This window comes from Cheilinus undulatus, linkage group 13 (genome assembly GCF_018320785.1).
Source record: "Cheilinus undulatus linkage group 13, ASM1832078v1, whole genome shotgun sequence".
Lineage (NCBI taxonomy): Eukaryota > Metazoa > Chordata > Actinopteri > Labriformes > Labridae > Cheilinus > Cheilinus undulatus.
In genome coordinates, this window is record NC_054877.1 from 39718289 (window position 1) to 39744407 (window position 26119).

General features: G+C 40.1%; 1 protein-coding gene across 1 annotated transcript in view; it reads left to right on the forward strand.

Moving 5' to 3' along the window:
• LOC121520241 overlaps positions 1 to 26119 on the forward strand; it is a 389305-nt gene that overhangs the window by 309266 nt on the left and 53920 nt on the right. The window contains exon 7 of the mRNA XM_041803615.1: positions 6261 to 6442. Within this exon, the coding sequence (XP_041659549.1) occupies positions 6261 to 6442 (182 nt within the window). The remainder of the gene's footprint in view (positions 1 to 6260; positions 6443 to 26119) is intronic.

Sequence of the window (26119 nt, forward strand, 5' to 3'; positions counted from 1 at the left end):
AGCTGGGAAAAAGAAAAGACAGGGTGACTCATTTTCTCCATTTCTACTTATTCTTCCACCGTGGTATTTGATTCTTTATGCATGTAATCAAAAAATATTCTTCCATCATCTGATCCTCTTTAGTATGAAACACGTTAAACAGCTCATCTAACTGATGGATGTCCTTAATACCGGGGTTTATTTCATCAGTGAGAATTTGCAGAGTTTAGTTTCTGCAGAAAATGAATCATAGATGGCAGGAACAAGAGGCAGATGATTTGAATTAAACGGCCGGTCTCCTTCACTTTATGTCCTTATTTGAGTGGAAATAAGATTCAAGTTAACTCTGCACAGGTTTGTTAAAGTGTCTGTCTAATAGGTGAGATACCTTTTAGCCTGTGAGCAAATAGCAGGATGTTGTTGTGGCTCACAGCCTGTGTACACAGGTGGTGCAGTGACAGCAGATGTTAGTGGAGCAGCAGTTCTCAGTCAGAGTCTAACTGGATGTGTTCAGGAACAGGGCGGGTCAGGTGTGCCTTAAAAACAACCCTGTGAGGGGTGTTAAAATGAACAAATCCAAATTAGTAACCCATTTTAATGTTTGCAATCTGGGTTCATCAGTCCACAGAGCTCTGAATCAGTAAATGTGGCACACAAACGGGTCGATAGCTCGATTTACACATTATAAATGGTACAACCAGGCTTTGCAGCTGCCTCTCATGGAGTGGTTTCACATTAGAGACCCAGGCCCTGATCCAAGTGACCCTAAAGTCCAGTTCGTTTGTTCAGTGTGAACATAAGTGTACCAGAGTTGGGAGTCTATTTTCAGAGGTGGTCTCCATTCATGTGTACTTGTTCATGGTCAGTGGGAGGTGTGAATGCCACCCTGCTCCAGGGGAGACTTGTAAAAGCAATTCCAAACCTCTCTGTCTCTTCAAAAACTGTCACATCCACAAAGCCCGGCCCCATGTCATCCCCTGAGCTGAATGGTAGATAAGAGTGTAGGAGGAAGGTTGATGCTTGCACCTCAGAAATACTAAAAACCTCCAGAGTAGCAGAGCAGGATGGGCTACACTGTCTAAGGAGCATTAAAAATGCTGATGCAAGTAGTTGCAATAGTTGCTGCTTCTTTCTAATTCTGATGTATTCACAAACATGCAGTATGAATGCTGCCACCGACTGTATCAGACTGTGTGCATATGTGTGCTATCTGACACACCAGATAAACCTTTTCATATATCTGTTGCCTTGTGTGTATTACATTAATCTGGGAAAGCTGCAATATAGAGCGTTTGAAGGGCAGGGCTTTTCAAAAACTGGACAAACATTCTGACGCATTCATGATGGACCAATCAGAGTACCAAGACAAAATGAAGTTGTACGTATACACAGGCAAACACTACCGTAGTATATGAACTGTGGATGATGTTGTGGATAAAACTTATGATGAGGCTGGTCAGGACAAAAATGTCTTTCAAGACGCCAAGTAAAAGTAAAGTTAAAAAGCCACGTTTTTACAGCTGCATTTGAGCTAGCTACTTATGGTGCAACTCACCCCCTTGAATGATCACAAACTCATGTCAAGGCAGGTTGGCAGAAGAGCAAAAACATCTTTTCCATCATGAAAAGCTTTCAGTGTTGTTTTTTGCTCTTTATTTAATAAAGAAATCTGGTCCAGTTCTGCTAAAACTGCCCCTATACAAGAGCTACATATGTGCTACCTACGACACTGGCGGAAGCCGTTGCTAACAGATTCAACTAAATCCTCTTTGTTAGCTACTGCCTCTTTCTCCTCAGATGACGCTGATTGGTCCAGCTGGTAAATCTGTCTGCTTTATGAGGTTAGGATGTTGCTTATGTGAAAGCAGACCAGCAGGAAAGGGGAGGCTCTCATGCTCAGGTATGACGTGAAACAGGCATGGCTTATATGAAAATGTTGATTTTGTAGCTACTTTTCGATGCAAATGAAATTTTGAGTGAGTGGCGTGCTAGTTAGTTAACTGTGTTACACAGTGAGAACAGCATTGTCTTGTCTGTCCCATTCATCACAGGCTAATCAGAGTGACAAGATAAAATGAGGTGGTATGCATGCTTACCTCCAGGGGTGTTGCCAACTAAGCGACTTTGTAGCTACATGTAGCAAGTATTAAGACCCTTCTAATGAGTCTTCAAAAAAGTGACTCGCGACAAATGTAGTGATTTTTAGAGACTCTGACGTGAAAGTACGTATCATTCTTACACCTTCCAACGAGCAGTGGGTCCTGCCGAGGCCCCTCCCCTGTCCCAAAGCACTTGCAGGCGACCTAGTCTTGCAGCAGTCCCTCCCAGGTACAGTCAGAGCAATTGATGTTCTCCCCTCTGTATCCAGACAGCAAAAGAATCACGAAGCCACCGCTGGCTGATGCCACCCCAGCTTACAGTCAGGGCCGGATATAAATGTAAAATTTTCTTTGTCTAAAAGAAATCACTCCATTTGACTCACACAGCCTCAGTCACCTTGTCAACTGTGTGTTTTCCTCTCTAAACATCTAGCTGGTTAGCTCATCATGTCTCAATCTAAGCTAAAAAATTGTGATAAAAAAACACCCAAGTAACTCCAGGGTGTCTCTTTTGGGTCGCCTGTAGTGGTTAGGGGGGATGTTAAATTGTTACATTAAATAAACAAGAAAAGTTCGTTTGTAGTTTTAAACATATTTAGGGTATTTTTTACTCACATTTTGTCTCTCCCCTGAAGCATTATTCCTCTCTCCTACAGTGTCCATTACAATTACAAGCAAATGCAAATCATGCAAATTAGTTGATAGCATCATTTATCAACTTCTAACAACTTTTAGAACAGCCAATAGCTACTTTCCTTACTGAGGAGTTGGTAACACCTATCTCCGGTGTTCACCTGAGCTCGGCAGACAGGAGGTGTCACTAGTTACAAACAGCAGAGCTTGTTGTTGGAGAAAACTGTCGTAGAAGTACAAAAACTTATTCTCCATCGAGTAAAGCTTTCAGTGTGGCTCTGTGTCTTGTTTTAATAAACAGATGTGGTTCAGTTTGTTAAAACTGCTGCTATACTAAAGCTACAGCCCAGCTTTGTGCTACACTGGCAGCGGCCATTGCAGTCAGCTTCCAGTACAACTTAACTCCAACTGTAGCTACTGTCTCGTTCACAAAGGATGCTGATTGATCAGATCTGTTTTTCAGACCAGGCCCAACGTTTCCGATTGGAGCTTTGCAAGCTGGCTTTGTCTGATGACAGACATGGAGTTTGGCTAATCCATCGCCTTTGAAAGAGTACCCTTCTGTCCAGTTCTTATCAGAACTTCCAGGATGAATGTAAATGGAAGGTTAAACAGCCTCAAAGTTCAATTATATTAGTCCATTTATGCATAACGAAAATCCAGTATCCACCATCTGTCTCGCCAATAAATCATGATGCATAACTTTAAGCCTGAATGCTGTGTATCAAAACTTGTATTCTAATGCAGGCTTTGGTAAAGATTGCCTGGATTTTGAAGGCAAACTCAAGTGGACTCTTGATTAACTGCAGCCTAATTTGGTGTCTGCATTATAAATTGGACACCAACAGACTAACAAAGAGCAATCAAACACTGACAGAGATAACTCTGGTATCTGTTGCCTTTGTGGTCTCTGACTCTTTAGTGAAATGATCTCACACATCATCGTCTCTGTGTAGCGTGCTCAGTTTTGCTCATCTGACTGTTGGTCCAGATACCGTCATGTTGACGTGCTGGCTATCTCTACCTCTGTCTGCTGCCTGTGTTTGTGTGATTGTTGTCCTCTTTCACGTTTACAGGTCTATCTGACGGCCTTCACTTTAGCTGCTCAGATAACGTCTGTTTGTGAATGAGTCTGTCTGTTCTGTGTTCACCAGCTACACACTGAAATCTGACCTTCTCCTTCACTCAGATTCAGTCTTTCTTACTACACTCAGGCCTGCTCATAGAACTGGCCCATGAAAAACCAATGAATGGGCCCTGAGTCCTTGGTCGGGATTCAGTGATAACATCAATGCACAGCACTCTGAAATCCTTTTCACTACTTTATCCAACCATATTTGCAATTTTTTGCCACTTTGGACCCATTTTGCAACTTTTAACCATTTTTTTGCTACGTTAAATCCCTTTTTATCACCTTCATCTGCCTAGTTTTACAACTTTTTGCTCCTTTAACCCATTTATGCCATATTTCCCCCATTTTTGCCAGTTTAAAACCATTGTTACCATTTTTTAACTGCTTTTCACCATTTATTTAATCATGTTTTGCCTATTGTTGCATTACTGTAACCCATTTATGCCAACTTTATCTCATTTTCATCTCTGTCAACCACTTGTCTCCCCCTTTTCAGTATTTTTTCATCCATTTATGGCTTCTGAGTCTTCTTTTTGCCACCTTGATCTCATTTGCCACTTTTAACCAATTTTTTGCAACATTTAATCCATTTTTATCACCTTTATCTGGCTAGGTTGCCACTTTTTGCCTCTTTAACCCATTTTGCCATATTTCACCCATTTTTCCAGTTTAAAACAATTGTTACCACTTTTTAAATGCTTTTCACTATTTTATTTATCAATTTCTGCTCATTTTTGCATTACTGTAACCCATTGATGCCACTTTAATCACACTTTTGCCTCTCTCAACCTCTTTTCTCCACCACTCACCAATTTTGCCCTTTTAAACACATTCTGCCACTTTTTAACTGCTTTTCACAATTTTTTTCATCCATCTATGGCTTTTCTGTATCCCATTTTTGCCACCTTTGTCTCATTTTCATGTTTCTCAACCACTTCTCTCTACCTCTTCACTGATGTTGCCACTTTAAATCCACTTTGCCACTTTATAACTGTTCACCATTTTTCAGTTATTTATGGCTCTTTTGTAACCTATTTTTGCCACCATAATCTCATTTTCGTCGCCGTCATCCACTTCTCTGCACCTTTTCACCAATTTTGCCACTTTAAATCCATCCTGCCACTTTTTAACTGCTATTCACCTTTTTTTTAATCCATTTATGGCTCTTTTGCGTCCCATTTGTTGCCACGTTAATCTCATTTTCATCGCCATCGACCACTTCTCTCCACCTCTTCGCCAATTTTGCCACTGTAAATCCATTTTGCCACTTTCTAACTGCTTTTCACCATTTTTTAGTCAATTTAAGGCTCTTTTGTAACCCTTTTATTGCCACTTTTATCCATTTTTTGCTTCTTTTAATCCCCTTTCCCCACCTTTGTGACAGTTATTGACACTTTTACACCATGGTTTAGTTTAGTGTTAACATTACCTAAAACAGTAATTCTGTTTTAAGGGGTATACATTTTACTAAAGGTTTTATTGTTCTACAGCATAGATAAATAAAGTTGGTTGTCTTGTATCTTTGAAAAGAGTAGTTACTATTCAGGTTGTATCCAAAATATAATCATCACAGCTTAACTCTACAGTGGATCATGATGTTGCTGACCTCCAAGGGCCCCAGAAATCTCTCCACTTTATACCCCTTTATGGGTGCCTTGATCATACATCCTGTTGTCGGTGCAGCTGGTGGCCTAAGTGTGTTTACTGTGTGTGTGTGGTGGGTAGAATTTTAAAGTCATGTTTGTTTTGCTTTTAATGCAAGTTCACAGATACTCCACCTTATATCTGCTGAATATTTTCATCCAGGTGCAGCTGGTGACTCATACCAGTAACTTAATGTGTGTGACTATAATATAAACTGCAAGGGCAGCAGAATGACTGAAATAATGAGCTGCTTAGACACATGTAAGAGGCTGTTATCTCACTTAATACTTTTTAGTTGGAGGGAAAAAGCGTGTGACTCAGAGTAGAAAGTGAATGTTTGTGATGAGGAGTTAGCTCCTTTTATCAAGTTCAAATGTTTTCATGGAGACTGAGCTGTTTTTCTGTCCTGTAATCTTTACTTTTTCTTTATCTGCTTTGTTCCTGCTGGTTTTTTTTCATTCCAGCTTCTTTTAATTTGATTTTTTCTTTTAAAGCAAGTTTTCCGGCCATATTTTACCTGGCTTTTAATAGCTTTCGCACCCTGCTTTTTTTCTCCTCTTTCATCCGTCTCTTTCATCCTCTTTAAAAATAAAAGCCACTTTATCTGAATAAAATATTGTAAATATTGGCTCAGCTCGAGCCGGGAAGAGCAATTTGAAAACAGCTCAAAAGACAGAATGAAATGTTTAGGTGACAAATCAGGTGTATCAGTGCATGAAATGACAAAGACGACGGCCTGTCTAATGTGTTTCTGTCACGTTTCTCTCTCTCAGGTATGTGGTCCTTCTCCGTTTCTGAGCTGGCCATCCCCGGGGCTGAAATAGGACGTATCTCTGCAACAGACGCAGATCTTGGAGAGAACGCCAAGCTGGACTACACCATCCTAGAGGGGGAGACGGGGGACACGTTTAACATCACAGGGGTGAACCAGGAGGCTGTCATCACACTCAACAAGGTGAGGGAGAGATCCCTTTAGACATATTGAAACAATGCATTGATGTTTTAGTATGTAGTGAATGGCTGCAGTAAATAAAACTTTGAGGCAGAATAATGAATATTGCACCAATAGTGATAGGAGAGATATGTAGATGTGGTGGGTTTTAGTTATAACCTCCGCCAAGGAGGTTTTATCATCGGGTGGGTTTGTTCATCTGTTAGTTTGTTAGCAACATAACTCAAAAAGTTGTGGACGGATTTTCAGGAAATTTTCAGGAAATGTCAGAAATGGCATAAGGAAGAACTGATTAGATTTTGGGACTGATCTGGATCACTGTCTGGATTCAGGAATTTTTCAAATGATTCTTCACTATTGGGAGATGGGGCCAATGGCGGAGGTCTGCACTCTCTGAGTGCTTTTCTAGTATTACTCATCTGTGAGGTGATATGCAAGTATTATCTGAAATATATTTTTTTTTCACTAGCTGTGGTTGCTTTTAGCCAAATAAAGAAAGGCTTCACATTGCCTTGTGCCTCCAAATCACCAAAATTTCTCCTCAATGTCTGATTGAAAGATTCTGGGCTAAAGCATCTCCCTGGAAAAAACAAAACTAGTTTCACTGAAAAGCCCTCTTCGAAAGCAGCTAGCATGCTAAATCCCTCGTTGGTGGTCAGCAGAGCAGAGAAGCAGCAGGCTCCTGAGGCTAAGAAGCTTTTCACAATAAAAGCACCCAGGGCTGAGATGCATATTTGGCTGGTTATTCACAGGCTCTCTGAAGTACAGGAGACTGTATGGTCTTACTTGAAAACAGATAGCCATTGAGTGTGGTGTAACAAAGGAAATAATAACGGTCGACAATGGGATGGTGTTTTAGAGAGGAAATTAAAACAGATCACTACTTTAGCAGACCTGACAGAGGAAGAGATTAAGATTGGGATCAAAATTAGACAACAAATTGGTTTCATGAGGAGAGGAAGAGGAGAGAAGGAGGGGTTGTTTGGATGGTAGGGGAAAAAAGCAGATAAGGTTTAAAGGGAATGGGCGAGGAGGAGAGGAACAGATGATGAGGGGGAGGAGAGGTGATGACACTGCTGACTCTGGCAGGATTTTGAGAGGAGTTTTGTTTTTTTCAGCTAATAACATATTGCCTATAATCCCATTAGCCTGGAATTACCTGCAAATAAACACACAAAGAAGCACACTGTAGGACTGCGTAAGATTCATTTCATTCTGCGAGGTTTTTAATCTGCATTCATCTCACTTCGTCTCCTCATTCGACTCCATCAGAGTGTTGTGAAGGGTGTCTGACAAATGAATTTTCTGCTCCATTCACTACAAACCAGCCTCTTCTGTTTTTTATATCAATATTTCTTTGTGTTTACACAACCAAACCTCTGTATGAAACTCAATCAAAGCACCCAAACGTCTGCAGAGTAACTTCCAGAATAAAACGCTGTGACCCGTGTTGTTGAGCTGTTTTGACTGCTGCCTCTGTGTGAAAGGGATTGCTTCATGAGAGGAATTTGCATGTGCAGAGGGATCAATGACGCTGTGTTCAGAGATCAGCCCGCTAATAGTTCCCGTCAGTGTTATATGAGATGATTTCAATTTTAAATGGTCATTCCCCAAGCTGCCTGTCATCTTCAATAATCACATTCTTATGAAGATGTGTGCGGCGTGGGGAGACGAGTGCTGATACCCATTTATTAGCAGCGTGCTGTTGAAGTACAGACATGTCAGTGTGAGGAGGATGAGGAGATGGGGGGGTGACGCTTATACATATAGGACAGAGCTAATAGGGGGGAGGAGGGTCCTGTGGGGGAGGCAGTCTGCAGATAAGATGCTTTCATTTCAAATGAGCCCTGCAGAAGAGCCTCCGACACTTCAATAAAAACACACACATGTCTCCATTAATGCTGTCAGCCACCTCTCTGATCTGTGGGATGTCAGTCACAGGAGTGTGTGCTCATGTTGTGTATGCAGGCCCATATGCACGACGCTGGCATTCAAGAGCGGAGTAGGAGTTTGCATAAATGCCTGTTTGTCATTAAATAACCTGGCAATTTCTGGGGTTTTTTGTCCCCTTGGGGTTCATAGATCTCCAAAATTATCTCTAATACAGTTTAAACTTTAGAGGGTGTTCGGGCCATTTTCCTTTTATTTATTTTTTTGGTCAAATTTTTAATTTGTTATTTTAATTATTTTGATTCTGTTAATGCCAACACCATCAATTTTGGAGGGAGTGTTTTTATAAATAGAATTTTTAAACTTTGAGATCAATAATAAGCTTTATACACTTCTGCATACACTCAGGGTGTTCATGACCAAAAATGTCCCCCAGAAACCCATTAAAACTGCAAGTTTTGGTCCTCCAACCATCACAGTTAAAAAAAAAAAAAAAACCATACATTTTTTCTTATTTGGCTTCAATTCTGGACTCATTGCTTCAAAGTTGCAGTCCCATATTTGGCATGGGGGGAATTACATGGTTTGTCCTGGTGTCCTGCAGGCGCACAATTGTAATGATATTTTTTATTATTCATTTATTAATAATAAGTTATTGCTCACTATTAGCATATTCAGGGCTGTGATCGTCCAACTCCAATCTGCATTTAGAAAATAAAAATCATTATTCTTGTTTGTGTTTTGCATCAAAAACAAAATATTTTTCGCATTTAAACTAACATTGAAAGGGTTAAATTCATAAATAATTAAATAAATAAAAAGTCAATATTTGATATATACTATCAAGGTGATTTTGACTGAGAATTTATAACACAACTGGAAAATCATTTTTATGCATAATATTTTAATTGCAATTCATTTTTTTGTGTGTGTTTTTTTAATAACACAAACATCAGGTTTATTTTGCATGTGTACTGACAGAGAAAGGGTTAAATTCCCCCAAAATTTAATCGATATTTGACCTCAATCTTTATCGAAGACTACTGCAAAAAAAACTGGGATGTTTCATATTTATGATCAGGACTGATCTTGATTGAGAAATTTGATCAAAATAAGGTGAATAATTTTTAATGTATAGTTTTTTAGTTGCTTTTTTGTGTGTGATGTCCATTTTTGGTCTCAAACAGCCCGAATGTAACAAAAAATTTCAAAAAACAATGATGCATAACAATCAAAGAGGCTGCTCAAATACGAACACGGTTTACGCTGTAATAATGCCCTTTGAGAAAATCCAATTTGCACGTAGAATGAGAAAACAAAAATGAACTTTTCTGTGTTTCTGTGCTGGGGGTTGAACTAAACTGGCAGTGAAATTGTTACATTTCTGAGAAATAATCAATCATATATTATATCGTATATATCGGATATTTAAGATCAGGTCTGATATTGATTAAAACAGTAAAACAACAAGTGGGCGCATTTTTTAAATGTGTATTAATTTGTTTCATATTATTCATGCTGCAGTTTTTTGGCAGTTTAACCATTAACCATTTCAACATCTGAGGGTTGAGATATCAGACTAAAACCTGTTGTGTCATTCAGGGAACATCCTGGCCTTTCCAGTGAGTTGGTATTTGTCAAGTTGTGTCATCCACAACATGAATTCTGCCTTTTCAAAATGACTGCCAACTGCATCCATCCATCCATCCATCCATCCATCCATCCATCCACCCATCCATCCATCCATCCATCCATCCACCCATCCATCCATCCATCCATCCATCTTCTTCATCTTATTTGGTGTTGGGTTGCGTCAGCAGCAGGCTAAGTGAGTCAACCTCGGCATCCCCAGCAACATTTTCCAGCTCCTCCTGGGGGATTCTGGGGCGTTCCCAGGGCAGATGGGACATATAATCCCTCCAATGAGTTGGCTGCCAACTTGGCAGCCACATTTTATGGAGGCAACAGAGGTTCTTTTTATTGAAAAATACAAATTAGAGTTGTTTGTAAATGAATTAGTTGACATGTTTTGACAGAGGAATGTAGCTAGCTTACAGAGCTGTTTTTATTGATATGCAAAAAAATTACCCACCCCATGGTGCACTTTTATGTTTATGTTTATGTCTCCTAACTTTATCTTACGATGTATGTGACAGGTGACTTTGACTGAGGCTGAGAACATTTGGGAAGAACTTGTGGACGGACTTGTGGATGTACCTGTAGAGTGTGAGCTTTCATATGATGAGGAAACTTGATGATTGTTTTAAAAAGATCTCTGAAGCAGGTGAAGATTCAGTTAAAAACTATGTTTCTTAACTGGTCAAACCTCAGGACCCGTCATTATGTTCTTAATGAGAAATCACAGCACAACTCTGTCTTTTTTTAACCTGTTTGATTTGTGAAAAGAAAATGTTTCTCTTTTGACCTTAGATGGACCAAAACACATCAATGAATGAACAATTAAACGTTTTCTTTTAAGCACTTACAAAATAATGCAGAACACATTGATTTAGATACAAACAAGAGCTCTGATCCCATCACCTTACAGTTTCTGCACAAGGTTTGAAAATATGTCAGAAATCAAGGACTTGGTTGAATAAAGTCGTGCCAATGAGCTGAGGAAACAGTATCCTGAATTAATAATGAAGAAACAAGGCTGAATCATTGGGACTGTGTGTCTCCTGGATCAAAACAAAGATCCAGCCATTCAGGAACGTCCTGGATTCTGCCATCAAACCTGTGTTTGTGAGTGTTAAAGGTGTGGAGGTTGTGGAGAGGTTCACAAGGGTGTGTGGCACTCATGGTGTCTGGGTCTTTCAGTCCTTGGCCCTCCTGGTCTTACTACACTAGTGTAAGGCCGGGATGCTGACTGATAGCCAGAGATGCCATCTTGACACCTCTCTGATGATTTTGCTTCAGTGTGTTTTTGGATATTGTTGGCAAGACTGTGTGCTCATGCTCAGGAGAGCGTGGCTGGGAATGGTAAGCTGCATGATACGGAGGTGACAGCTGTGCTTCCAGTTCTAGAGGCACCTGGTGTGCTTTACCAGTCCTAATCCACCTAACCGCAGGGCCTCTGTGGGTTGGACCAGACCTTGGAGGTTGCCGCTTGCATCATGGAGGGGGGTAGAAGGATGGGTCCTGGGCCTGGATGATGGCCATGAGAGGGTCGGAGAAGTACAGGAGCAAGTTGGTGCAGTGAAGTGCCAAATCTGCATATTTGGAAACTCAAGAGATTGAGCTGAAAGGCTAAATAAATGAAAATAAAAAAATAAAAAATAAAACAAATAAGAAAACAAATTACAAGAAAGTTCAGTAAAATATGATAAATCAAAAGTGATAAAGCAACTAAAGTTAAATCAGTCAAATATGCTAAAATTGAATATACAAAGTACATTAATACAACTCTGTAAAACAAGCTAAAATAAAATGGTCAAATCTAAAGGGCTTAGTCATAGAATACGCTGGGATTAAATTATTCAAATAAATACATAAATAAATAATAAAGGGAAATAAAGATATACAAGCTAAACAGACACTTCATAGAATATGCTGATTTTAAATGATTGAAAATTAAAGATAACTCAGTAAAATAAATTAAAGTAAAATAATAAAATGAAATGATTTAATCTGAAAAGTTGACCCATGAAAATATGCTGGCCTTAAATTATACAAAAATAAATGATAATTCAGTAAAATAAGCTCAAATAAAATGTTAAAATTTGAAAAGACATTGAATATGCTGGAATTAAATGACACAAAATGAACATAACTAAGCTTGAATAAAATAATAAAATTTGAAGGGATTCTTTATAGATTATCCTTTTTTAAATAATAATGAAATGAAATGTTTTGTCAGTAAAATAAACTAAAATGAATTGATACAACTGAATTGTTAACCCATAAAATATACTGACATTAAAAGAGAGAGAGAAAAAAAAAAGATAACTCAGTGAAACAAGATAAAATAAATTATAGAATTGAAAAACAAAACTATGAGAATATTATGTAATTAAATGATGAAAAATGTCGACTACTCTGTAAAATGAGCTACAATAAAATTGTAAAATCAGAAAGGATAACTCATATGACATGCTGAATTTAAATGATACAAAAAATAAAATTAACTTATGAAAATGAGCTAAAATTAAATTATGACACCTTAAAAGTTAGCCTTTACAAATATGCTGGCATTTAATGATAAAAAAAATTAAAGTTAACTTTATAAAATAATCTGGAAAGAAAAGAGAAAATCTGAAAATTAAAGTCAGAAAAATATGCTGAAATTAAATTAAAAACAGAAGAATTATTTAATAAAACTAAAATAAAATGAGAAAATCTGAAAGGCTTACCCATAAAATGTGTTGGCATTTCATGATATATATATAAAAAAAAGACAACTCAGCAAATTAAACTAAAATAAAATGACAAAATCTGAAATGCTAACCTGTTAAAAATATACTGGCATTAAATGATTAAAAAATAACACATAATTAGTCAAATAAGCAAAATTAATATGAGAAAATGTGAAAATTAAACTCATAAAAATATGCTGATACCTCATGATAAAAAAGAAAAAAAATATTAAATTCATTTCCCAACAAAATAGGAAATAAATCAGCCCAGTCCTCAGGCCCACAAGGGATTGTGTCAAAAAGTGGAAAGAGGTGTGACATGTCACTTTTATTGCTTGTTTTTGAATGGGGTCAGATAAATCACAACTGCTTTTCAGATGTATATAGGAATCTAAATGCTGATTGGCTATTTGGCATCAAATCGATTTTTGTCTGGTTTAAATGTATAAATGTACTAAAAACAGAGAGCAGAACTCTCAACATGCTGAGAACCTTGACCAAGGGTTCAACATTTTGATGTTGAATCTGTACACATTAGTTTCCCTGACTGTTTTTGTTGCTGCAGATGCTGCAGAAGAGATTAGATCCAAATCATGAAATATGAGAAATAATGACTCAGATTGTCCCTATCAAGTGAAATGTCATAAAACAAAAAGTGTTCATGAAAGAAGCTCATTGTCTGAGTCTCAGGAGTCTCTGGAGTCTCTGCGTCTGCTGATGGTGTCTAATTTTAATAAAATTAACACTAAACTGAGCCATATGAACATGTTGCCTTATCCCTGTACATCATATTCATGTGTGCCATGTGTTCTTTTATTTGTGTGAACACAAAAACACTTCAGTTTATTTTGACTCACTTCCACACACACATACACAATCCTTGTGCCATAAATCCCATGAATGTATTATGGTTAGTACACCAAATCCTCTGCTGAAAATAGTCCCGACAAAAACACAATTTAATCCTTTTTGCTGTACCGTTTTCTAAAAACTACAGCTTATTTAAAACCTTCCATTTTAAAGGGATAAAATATAGTTTTTGAGCCTTTCAGGTTTTACATCTGCCTTTAATATTGACAGATGCACATGGGAGGGGGTCATGGCAGGGAGGTCAGAGAGCATTGTGAGATGGACTTGTACTGCTTTAGATCTGTTAACAATGATGAGGATTTGACTTTTAAATGTTTGTCTTTCTCTTCTTCTTTTCCTCCATATGTTATCATTCCCTTAGGGAATATTCAGTTTTTTCTGCTTTAATTCTTGAACATGCTGCTGTAATAAGTGCACATGCATAAACAGGATCTCATGGATATGCACTAATGGAGGATGTCAGAGTTACAGGGCTGCACACAAAAGCAGTGCCCTCTGCCTTGCTTAGGGGCACAATAGAAGTGCTAGGGATGTGATCTGATACCTCTCCAGCAACCAGACCCAAATCTGTTCTTGGCTGTGCTGAGACATGTCCTCAAGACATCCAGATTCCAACTCAAAGCCCTGTGGATGGAGCTTCTGCTGCCTTTCATTCGAGAGGTTTGCAGTTTTTTCTGTAATTGCATAAGGGGGGCAACTAATGACAAATTTTCCAGGTTAGTTTTGCAACTTATCAGTAAGTCTACACACTTGCAAATACTTAAAAAACACAATTACGGGGATTCAGATCCTGATTCAGGTGATTTTAAAAGGCCTAGTTTTACAAACAAGAGTCAAAAACTACCATTGCAAAGTATCAGGCAAACTGCATTGCCAAATCGCTTTGCAAACAAGGAAAAACAGTAGCCCGTTAATGGAGAAGACACATGTAAATGCCACAACACGTACACGTGTGGACAAAATTGTTGGTACTATTAAAAGGGTGAAAAGTAGTCACTGTGCTGTTTGGTATCATGGTGTGTACCACACTGAACATGGACCACAGAAAGCTAAGGAGACAGTTGTCCCAGGAGATTAGAAAGAAAATGATAGACAAGCATGTTAGAGGCAATAAGACCATCTCCAAGCAGCTTGATGTTCCTGTGACAACATCTGCACATATTTAATAGTTTAAGGTCCACAGGACTGTAGCCAACCTCACTGGTTGGCAACAAAATCAAAATTGATGACAAATTGAAGAGACGGATAATACGAATGGTAACCAAAGAGCCCAGAACAACTTCCATAGACATTAGAGGTGAACTCCAAGGTCAAGGTACATCAGTGTGAGAACACACCATCCATCGCTGTTTGAGCTGACTTTAAGAAAAACTTCATAAACGTTGAGCCAGCAAATTCTGTCTTTGTCTGACGGAGGCGGCGTCTCACAGTTGTGGTCTGAGATCAGCTAGAGCCCTCTCAAATTGTCCTCCCTGTTCAGTCGTGGTGGACGGTTGATTTAATTAGCCCTAATGTGGTATTTATTGAATTAACAGTATATGCACTCGTGTTGTTGCCATAACCCCATATGTTTTTCTTCTTTTTGCATATTCCTCTTGGCTCAGGCCTCAGTTGTGTTTTTATTTCCAGTCAGCTTGCTATCATTGGCTTCTGTGGTCGCTCCAGCCTGACTTGGAATAATTGCTATAAAACATTTGATATCAAAATCTGGCCTAAAGTTGTCTTGTGTGCAGCCAATCGTACTTATAGAAACTTGCATATGTGTTGGGCTGGAGAAGTACTTAAAAAAATCACTACAATCAAGTAGCTCATCAAGCATTGTGTCAGGACCACATTAAGTCCACATCGTCAATCTGTCACTTTCTGTTCAAACTTTCTGTCTCACTGCTCTGTAGTCAAAACTGTAACTTCATATTTGGCAGGTTTCAAATTTGGAGAACAAATCTCACATCATCTTTGAAAACTCTTTAGAAATGCTCCTGAAGTTTCCTAAAAGCTGCCAAAAGCTAGAATAGAGACAATCTGCACAAATTTGGCAAAGAAATTCCATCAAGAAATTCAAAAGGCACCTGTGAGTTTTAGCTGTGCAGAGGAATTCATGCATGTCTGTGAAGTCAGGTAGTGCTGCATTCTGCAGTGTATGTGTGAATTTATCACTGTGTCAGTCTTCAGCCTTGGGTTTGTAGGATTCGTTAGAAACAATCCGCACCTGGAGGAGGTGTGTGGAGCCGGATTTCCAAGCCGGGGTGTGAGCCGCTTTGAAGAGAACTAGGGAGGCAGGGAGAGGGGATGGATACGGAGCGAGATTCAAGAAGAAAGAAACAGAAGGCGAGAGCCCGGGAACGAGGAGGGAAAGCGAGAAGGGATAGAGTAAGAGAGAGAAAGAAGCAGGCAGAGAAGGGTGTTAAAATGAGGTCCTGGGAGGCAGTGACAGCAGAGAGAGCGGGATAATAAGGGAGTAAGAGAACGACGGAACCAGAGAGACATGCAAAGAAAGAGGCAGAGACGGCATGAGCTGCAGAATCACTGACAGCTAGAGAGAGAAATTAGAACAGCAAGACTCTGAGAGGAACAGGGAGGTGGAAATATTCATCCAGAAAGACAAAAAAAATAAAAAAAAGTCTGAGCATGGCAAAAACAAGACAGAAAGAGGAAGTTGGTGGAAAACGGAGGAACCTGCTGTGTTAAGAGCAAATTGATCAGTTCAACATGTGCTTGCAAAACAGGTCAGAGAATTACATGTACACAGTAAACACCTCCCACCCACCCACCTACGGAAAGTCTCCCACAGGGTTCAGCCACAGCGATGTGGAAATTACAAACAAAATGTGCAATTAGTATTTCAACATGGCCTCCTGCGTGATGCTTTGTGGGTCTGTAATCCCTCCACAAAGGCTCCACAAGAGGCAGAGACACAGATTAAAACCTGGATTTGGGTGAAATATTGAAACTGAAGACTCACAGGTTACATGCAGATTAGTTCAAAACGCCTGCAAGCTCAATGGAACATAAATTCAATATTTACAACTGCTGCTGGGCATCATTTCAGAAGTCAGACAGGGTTTTTGTGTAAAGTGGTGGGAGCCATGTTGAACTCTTTATGATGGATAAAAAATGTGATTGGAATAGGTTAAAGGGGATTTAGTCTTTCTGGGAATCAATGCACATCTAATGGAAAACATATGCGATAGGATACAACTAATAGCATAAACAAAGATTAAAAATGCGCTAAGCTCCTCAACACTTTAACCCTGTTAACCCTTCGAAAAATATGCTACTTTATTTAATCGTGTTTAAAACATTCCAAAATAAAAGCTATAGAGCTAGCTCTCCATCTTTTACATCAATTAATAATTAAGTTGTGTTACAGGCAGAATAAAAAGTGATGAAAACTAGAGCATCAGTTTATTGATATTATGTGTATTAAGTTTTTGTTTAGTGCCATATCTCATGTCTAGGTTGTTTTTCTAGAGCCTTGGATTCCCAACTTGGGGGGACGCCAGAGATTTCAGGGGCGGCGCAATAGCCTTTCTTCTCTGAGGTTGTTAAAAACTAGGTCATTAAAACTACCTAAAATCATGATAAAACCCATATGAATGGTTCATATCAAGGTCTTCTGCTAATAATACTTGTGGTTGGGGCTATTGTGTTTGGCTTTCAATGATGAAAACATTTCAAATTTATGTGTATTTTTTACAGCAATATGCCCCTTTGTTCCATGTGGGTCCTGGGGGGGACAGCTCTAAATGAACATGCACACTGTAGTTATCATCAGAAAAGCTCTACGTGCATTGAGTTTTGAGGGATTTTTTCATGTTTGGTTGGACTGTTTGCCTGGTGTGGAAGCGATTGATTTCACAGTTGACTCCTGCAGACCTTTACTGTAGACAAATCAGGAGACAAGAGTCTTAAATAATCGTGTACTACTGCTGCATTCCTTTTGTCGTCATAACTCGTATTATGACTTGTTTTTATGACTTACCAAGACCACCCAGAATTGGCAAATGAAACATGAGTTCAGGAGGGAAAAGTATAAAAACCTGATAATTTTGCCATCCTAGGGTTGATTTCTCATTCATTTTGGACAGAATTCTATGATTTTATTGCTTCTGCCAAGGGTGAGTACATTAGGAAATTGAAAGGTTTATGATTTCTACAAACGGTCGTCTAACCTTGCGCCAGTTTCCGTGTTTCTCACTGGCGAATCCATCTTGCAAAGCGCCTGCCCGAACAGTTTGGATCCGGTTAGAAAGTGACAGGACTAATCAGTGTCGAGGGGCTGTACTTTCTGGCACTGCGGAGCCATGATGTAAGCAAGCAGCAACAAGAGACTGGTGCAATTATGGTGGAGGACATAAGCGTGGATGCTGCTAAAGCACCAGTTTTATCAGAACTTGATGACATTTCTTCGATTAAAAAAAAACACAGAACAGCAGTGAGTTGTTTTCTTTTCAAAAACAACAAAATTCGTGTATTGACATGTCTATAGTTGCCACAGTGGCATTATGCAGTTCCCTATGGAGTTTAGTCCTCTGTAGGGGCGCAGCTCGATAGCGGCTATGTCACGTGTTTTGTTGCTCTTATTGGCCCATAAAGATGTGACAGAGAATGTTCTTCCAATCAGCCTCCGAGTTTCTTTTTCAAAGGCTCTGCCCTTTCCAAAACGCTGTGTATGAGTGGTTTACCAGGTTATGACGTATGGATTCATGTAGCTCTGTGACCCATTGACTTTCTGATGACCTGTAGCATGTACCACGGTATGACATGTAACGTTGAACGTGTGATGATTTATGATCAGGAGTCAACGCGTTGTGTTATATTTAAGAGTTGACTGGATGCTTTGCATGCTTTTCTTGCTGTTTGGATCAGTCTGCTCTGTGTGGATTAACAAGTTTTGGCAGCAACCAGAGCTGAAAATGCAGTCTGCAAGCAGCTGCTATCTGCTTCCGCCGTTTTCGTCCAGGCTCAGATTGAATCCATGTTACCTTCATTTTCTTTTTTAAACTATTTGCCTTGATATATCACTACTTTCTGGACTCAAAGGTAGTTCAGGAGAGTTTTTTTTCCACATATTAAATGGTTGGCAGAGTTGTACACAGCACTAAACTTTTACATTTGATAGCGCTTCTCTATGTGGAGCCTTCCCCCAGGCCCCAGCAGAGCATTGTCTAAAATGTCTTGGTATGCTGAAGGATTAAGATTGGCCTTCATTTGGAGATAAGGGCCCTAGCCCAGACCTGAAAACAGCCCCATACCTTTGTCACTCCACCAAACTTCACAGTTTGCACAAAGCAGTCCAGCAAGTAATGTTCTCCCAGCATCTGCCAAACCTAGCCTGCATTTGAACCTAGCAGGTTTTTACCTCGTAAGTGAATCTACTGTACCTACTGGTACTCCTCAGATGGACTGGGACTGTATGCCACATGGAATCATGCCATTCAGAAAGACATGGATCTTCTGGATTAATGGAAAGGGCACCATCTTATTTACCTGGGGCTTAGTGTCATGGTAACCTTCATAGTATTCCCACTGAGATACAAAAATCTTTTTAACAGGGGAGTTAAGCTCCCTAACAACTTTCTTTGACTTAAAAAAAAGCACAAAAGTAAAACTGGATAAAGAAGTTCGTCTGGCTCACCAGGTGGTGCTTCCATGAATGTGTGACCTCTTTTAAAGGGGTTGAATATATGTTTACAGATTCATTGCAACTGAATGCATACAGTTAAACAATTCAGAAACATCATAAAAATAAAGATACAATTTTAAATCACCATGCTTTTTTCTGCATGTCTGCACATGTTTAGGGTGCATTGACAGTTTAATATAAGCAGCATCGTCCATTTTCCAGAGTCAGAGGGCTTTTACACGGCGAAGAATTCTAACAGGGCAGAGAGATGATCTGTGCACCCCCGGAGGAGGAAGGATTTCCGAGCGGAACAATTTGTGTTGCCACAGAGTCGGCCTTGACCTTGCCGGTCATCTCGTTGCTGTGGGCTGAATCTCTTTAACCGTAGATCTAAGATGCACATTCCCCCACACGCACACACCTGCAGACGTACCAATAAACCACACAGAGAGATCTACAGTAGACCGCGGCACACATCAATATTACACAGTTGACCTTGTAACTCCCTGTGTTTAAACGGAGGGGAACGAGGGAAAAGAGCCGCAAAAAGCTGCAAGATTGCTCATTTAAGAGCGACGCTGGGGATGCTGCTCGTCTCCACCTCAGAATGATGTGTCAGATGGGAGGTGGGTGGGAGATGGAGCTGTGGTGGAGTTGGCGGGGGGTTAACAGCAGCAGATTAGGAAGAAATAGAGTCAACAGAGAGCTGGAGGACGGAGATGGGAGAGAAAACGAGGCCGAGAGAGAGAATATGAGATGACAAAATGGAAGGGAAGGCAAACAGAGAATCAGATGGATGGAGACGGAAAGAGCGTGGAAGACGCGCCTATTAGCAAGGGGGAGGAAGAGCGGTGGAGCCGCGGTTAGGCGAAGGAGGCGAGGGAGGTTATGCAGGGACGAGAAGCTGGGTCATTAACAGCCTGGAAGTCAGAGGGGCCGAGTGAAGCTGCCTGCTGCTTATCACTGCTTATTTACTGTCAGGCCCACAGAGACCCCCAGCAAGAAAGAGATTTCTCTGTCTCCCTTCTCCTCCCCTGTTTTCACCCCCTTTCCCCACCCTCTCTGTCTATTCTCATTCTGTTGCTCTCTCCACACACACACGAATATTCAGAGCACAAAAGTTAAGCACACATACAGACGCTCCTCACCCTATCTCCCCCTCCCTTTCTCCCTCCCTCCCTGCCTTGCCTCGTCCGTCCTGACTCTGGTTGTGTCTGGAGGCCATATCAGACCACGTTTGTGTTCGTGTGCGCTGTTTGTCTGACTCAGCCCAGGTCTACCTCATTCATATTCATACACATGGACTCACAGAGAAACATAGAAAGACCCTACATATTAAAAACAACCACGAACAATTACACAAGGTCTTTCTATCCCTTTAGTTTCATTAATTCCCTCTCTTTAGCTGTTTTTAACTCTACTTTATTCTATACTTCCACTTTTTACCCTCTCTGGTCCACTTCCAATTATTTACTCAACACATATTGCTGTTAATGAATGTACATATTGCAGTTAATAGATTTTTGATACAGCGTGTGAACAAGGCCACAGTGTAAGTAGCAGGTAATTGAAGAATTAGCATAACACTCTTTCAGCACAGTGCAGCTGCTCCTTGCTCGGCAGCAGTGCCCCCTAATGGCTAGAGGGTGACACAGAAAGAAACCGTGGTTAATGGTTGAGAAATCAATACGCTCATCACACAGTAACAGCAATTATAAGAGGAGGAGAAGACGCTGAGAGTCATGCTGAGATCATGGATGCAAGTACTTAACATGCAAATCAGACGTGATGATTTGATGACAGCTCGGGGTGTTTTGATTGTTCTGCAATAGAGAGCAACAAACTTGGACTGAGCTATGATTTAACAACACTTCTAGTTCGTTGTCAGGCTGAAGACAGGCCTTATAAGCCCGAAGAAAAGATCTCACATTGGGCCCTTTCATCAAGCCTCAGCCAACTGCAATATCATGAACCACACCCCCATGATTCAACTGACCCCTTAATAGCTGTCAAATAGCATCATCAAATTTACAATACATCAAGTTCTTCTTTATTGTTATCTTGATGATTAAAGCTTGTTTGGGGCTGTTTTTGCAAGAATTTCTGCATCAATGCAACGTGGCATGGTGGCGATCTGTCGGTGGCACTGCTGGGGTGTTATGAAGCCCAGGTTGCTCTGGTAGCAGCCTTCAGGCAGCCTCATCTGGATTGTTGAGTCTGGTGTCTCTCATCTTCCTCTTGACATTTCTCCAGAGATTCTGAAGGTGGTTCAGGTCAGACCAGTTGGCTGGCCAATCAAGCACATCATGGTCAGAAAAACGGTTTCTGGTAGTTTTGGCTTCGATCTTGGAAAAGAAAAAAAATCAGTATCTCCATAAAGCTTCTGTGCAGATGGAAGCATGAAGTGTTGACTCTGGACTTGATAAAGCACAGAAGACTAGGAGATGGTTCCATGACATGGTACCCCAAACCATCACTGAATGTGGAAACTGAAAACTCTGGACCTCAAGTACCTTGGATTCTGTGCCTCTCAGATCGTCCTCCAGACTCTGGGACCTTACACCACTTTCCAAATTATTAAGCAAACAACATTTTTCTCTTATTTTATGCCCATAGCAGCCAGTGTAACAGGGGTATTCTTTGCAGCATGAGAATGTGCATTGTCATGCATGAAGAAAATTTTGCAACAGAAGGCACTGCTCTTCTTTTTTACCATAGTAGAAAGTGGTCAGTCACTTTTTGTACCATGGAAGAAAGTGGTCAGTCAGAAACTCTATTTACTTTGCCGAGGTCATTGTCACACCTTCAGGGACCCTAAAGGGGCCTACCAGCTCTCTCCTCATGAATCCAGCCCAAAACATGACTCCACCACCGCCTTGCTGATGTTGCAGCCTTGTTGGGACATGATAGCCATCCACCAACCATCCAGAACTCCATCAATCTGGACCAAACGGTGTAGAACAGCACTCATCAGTCAACAAGACTGTTTGAAAATGAGTCTTCATGTATTTCTAGGCCCACTGCAACCATTTCTGCTTGTGAGCATTGGATAGGGTGGCTGAACAGTAGGTTTATACACAACTGCAAGTCTTGAGGTTGGTGGGACTCCAGAGGCACCAGCAGCTTCAAATACCTGTTTGCTGCTTTGTAACGGCATTTTAGTAGCTGCTCTCTTAATCTGATGAATTTGTCTGGCAGAAACCTTCCTCATTATGCCTTTATCTGCACGACCTGTCTGTGCTCTGAATCAGCCACAAATTTCTTCACAGTACGTTGATCACAATTAATTTTTCGTGAAATATCTAATGTTTTCATTCCTTGTCCGAGGCATTGCACTATTTGACACTTTTCAGCAGCAGAGAGATCCTTTTTCTTTCACATATTGCTTAAAAACCTGTGGCCTGCTTAATAATGTGGAAAAGTGCATTTTGAGGTTTTTATTTAAAAAAAAATAATGGTTATCATTATGAAGTTTGTTCAAAAACATTTGACTTATGCTCTAATGGCTGATGACTTGAAAAATACTCTGACTGTCATTTGCATAAATATTTTGGAAAATAAGAGAAAAATGTCATTTGCTTAATAATGTGGAAAGCAGTGTAGACCATTTAACAGCAGCCCAGTTTTTTTTCAGTAGCCTATATTGTCTGTGGATTCAGGATTGGCTTAACACTAAGAACGCCACACTTCTGACCCATTTCCTGGACATTCTATGTGGTCACTGTTGATCCACCACCTCAAGCCCCAGTCCTCTCCTTGTGAAGCTCCTCTAAGGTCTTGAATCTGCTTTGTTTGACAGCCCTCTGAAAGCTGAGGTCTTCTTTGTGGCTTGTGTTTGTTTTTTACCAAACTTTTTTTTCCAACTTTTCATAAATATGCTTTGATACAGCCTCTGAGAACAGCTTTCCCTTTCAGCAGTGACCTCCTGTGGCTTACCCTCCTTGTGAAGGGTGTCAGTGATTGACAATATAGTCAGCAGTCTTCACCAAAGTTGTGGTTGTGTGCACTGAACAACAATGAGAGACAAAAGGCTCAGGAAACCTTTGTAAACCTTATTTAGATGTTATGTTTTATTAGATGCACTAGTATAGTTATCTAATAAAGCAGGTGTGTATTGCTGGGGAATCCATTAGAAATTGCTGGCTAACAGCTCCACGTTGTCAAATTGCACAAATATGTAGGAAACATTTCAAAACCAAAACATTGCCTTGCTTGAAAATGATTTTACTCTTGAAGGCACAGTTCTTCTTTTTTATACCAAGACAGGAAATGGGCAGTTAGGAACTCCACATATTTTGCTGAGGTCATTTTGACACCTTTGGGCACCTTAAAGGGGCCTACCAACTCACTTCCTATGATTCCAGCCCAAAACATGACTCCGCCCCCTCCTTGCTGACATTGGAGCCTTGTTGGGACATGGTGGCCATCCACCAACCATCCAGAACTCCATCAATCTGGACCATCCAGTGTAGCACAGCATTCATCAGTGAACACAACTGTTTGAAAATAAGCCTTTCTATATCTCTGATTTTACTGCAATTGCTTCTCCTTGTAGGCCCTGGTTAGGGGTGGCTCAAATACAGCTTTACACACATCAGCAAGCCTCTTAATGCGATGAGTTTGCCTTACAGAAACTTTCTTCCGTATGCCTTTTTCTGAACTAACCCCTCTGCACTTTGCCTCATTTACGCATTTTTGCCACATTTTAGCCCCTTTTCATCACTTTTTTTCCCAACCATGTAACTATGAATCAATTTTTGACACTTTTTTACTGCACTTCTCCACATTTTCAGTTGTTTTTCCTACTTTTGACCCCTTTATTTCTCTGTCAACCCATTCTTGCCACTTTCTACCTATTGTTTTGCCTCTTTTAACCTTTATCCCAACTTTTAATTAATTTTTGCCTATCTAAATCAAATTTTGCCACTTTTTATCACCTTTTCACCACCTTTTCTACCATTTTTGCCACTTTTACTTATTTTTTTTACCTCTCTTAACCCTTTTTTCCCACTTTTAACCAATTTTTGCCAATTTCAACCAACTCTTGCCACTTTTTTGACCAATATTTCCTGCTATTAATCATAATTCACCACCTTTTGCAACCATTTTGGGAGATTTAGGCCATTTGACCAGTTTTCCACCAATTTTTTTGTCCTTGTTAATTCCTTTAAGGCACTTTTAACCCATTTTATTCTGTTTTAAGCAAACAGGTGGGTGAACAACACAATATACAATGGTATAAATGAATAAATGATTTGTTGCATTGATAAAGGGGGTTGTTGTTCAGGTAAAAGAAAATAGATTACAAATACCAGCTTAAATCTACAATGGATCATGATTTTGCTGACCCCCCCCCCCTCCATTTTGCTTGGCTGCTTGGCCCTGGAAAGCGCTCCCCTTTCACCCTCCTTATGGGCAGCCATGCTGACAGGAGAAGGAGCACAACTGAAAACTTCAATTGGAATCAGATTTGCATAATAATTTGGAACACAGTGTAGTGCTGAAAGTAGGTAACTGAGGCACTCTGTGGAAATGGGATGGATGTCGTTTTTGCCACTGAAAGGTCCAGCACTGTCAGGTCAACTATGATTTTTTTTAATTGATCCTTTAAAACATTCTTGCAGCTTCAATTAAACAATAAAAAGTCCGAAAAACATGCATCTTTATGGCATTTCAGTTTTTAAGCACCTTCAGTCTTGGGGTCATTTTAGGATAAAAAGAGCAGAGAATCATTTTTTCACCAAATTTACAATTCTTATGACAAATATGATTAATGAAAAAAGGGATTTTTCATGCCCCAATGAGGGCCCCTCCCTCCAGTCCCCAGATACTACTAACCACCCATTTAAATGTGTGCTGTATTTAGCAGCATGAGTGCAACAAAGTAGGATCACAAGAAGCAACAGAAGACATGTCTCTACATCATTAATATGAACCCAGCGGTATCCCGATCCAGGAGGTTTCCCTTTTGAGGTGTGTTTTCGGGGCTCCTCTGAGCTGTGTAAGCTTGCTATTTGTGTGCCTTTCATTCCTCTTACCTGGGGGACAAGCTAGCTTCACGCCTGTGTCAGTTTGCTAGTTATTATTTCCATATGCTCTCACTTAAAACGGCTGGCTAATCCTCAGTCACACGCCAGCAGCGCGCCCAGGATTATCTGTGTTTGTTTTCTCACGCGGAGGAGAGATTGTGTTAATCTCCTCAGAGGGAAAAAAGAGAGAGAGATGGAGAGAAAAAGAGGAAAAAAAAAGACCAATGTCTTGCTCATAAGTTGGGAAAAAAAGAAGACATGGGACATCTGAGAGTGAAATAAGAGAGAAGACAAGAGACAAGTGACAGAGGGAAGAGAAGGCAGCAGAGGAAGAACAAAGTCAAAAGAGGAGATTTAGAAGAGGCTTTGTTCTCCCCACTCTGCAGTTGTGCTTGTTGGCAGAAATGTCCAAAGCTGCATTTGTCATCAGACAAATGTGATGTATGATCTTGATTTAGAATGCACGAAATCAAGAAAGGACTCAAGCTGCCAAGGACAACGGGGCGCTGAACACACACAAAAGACTGCACTCCAGAGTATGCATATTCACACTTGTAGGAGAGGAGAGAAGTCCACACGCACGTTTGCAGAATCGTCTTATTTTACATCAATTACAGAACAGCCAAGGAGAAGCACCACCTCTGTGATCTGAAGTTCTGCCCTGCAGTAATGCACAGTTACCCTAATGCATGCACGCCCTCACAGACACTTTCTCACTGGAGCATGTGTGCCTATGGGTCGGCCTCTATGGGTACAGATGTATTATGTATCGCCAGTCTTGCATGCAGGTTAGCTAATTAATTTCTGCTAACTGTGAAGTGAATTTAAAAGGGAAATTGTATGGATGAATTTGAATTTCAAAAACGGACCGTGGGAGAATAAACGTCACAGGACAGGAGAAGGTTACATT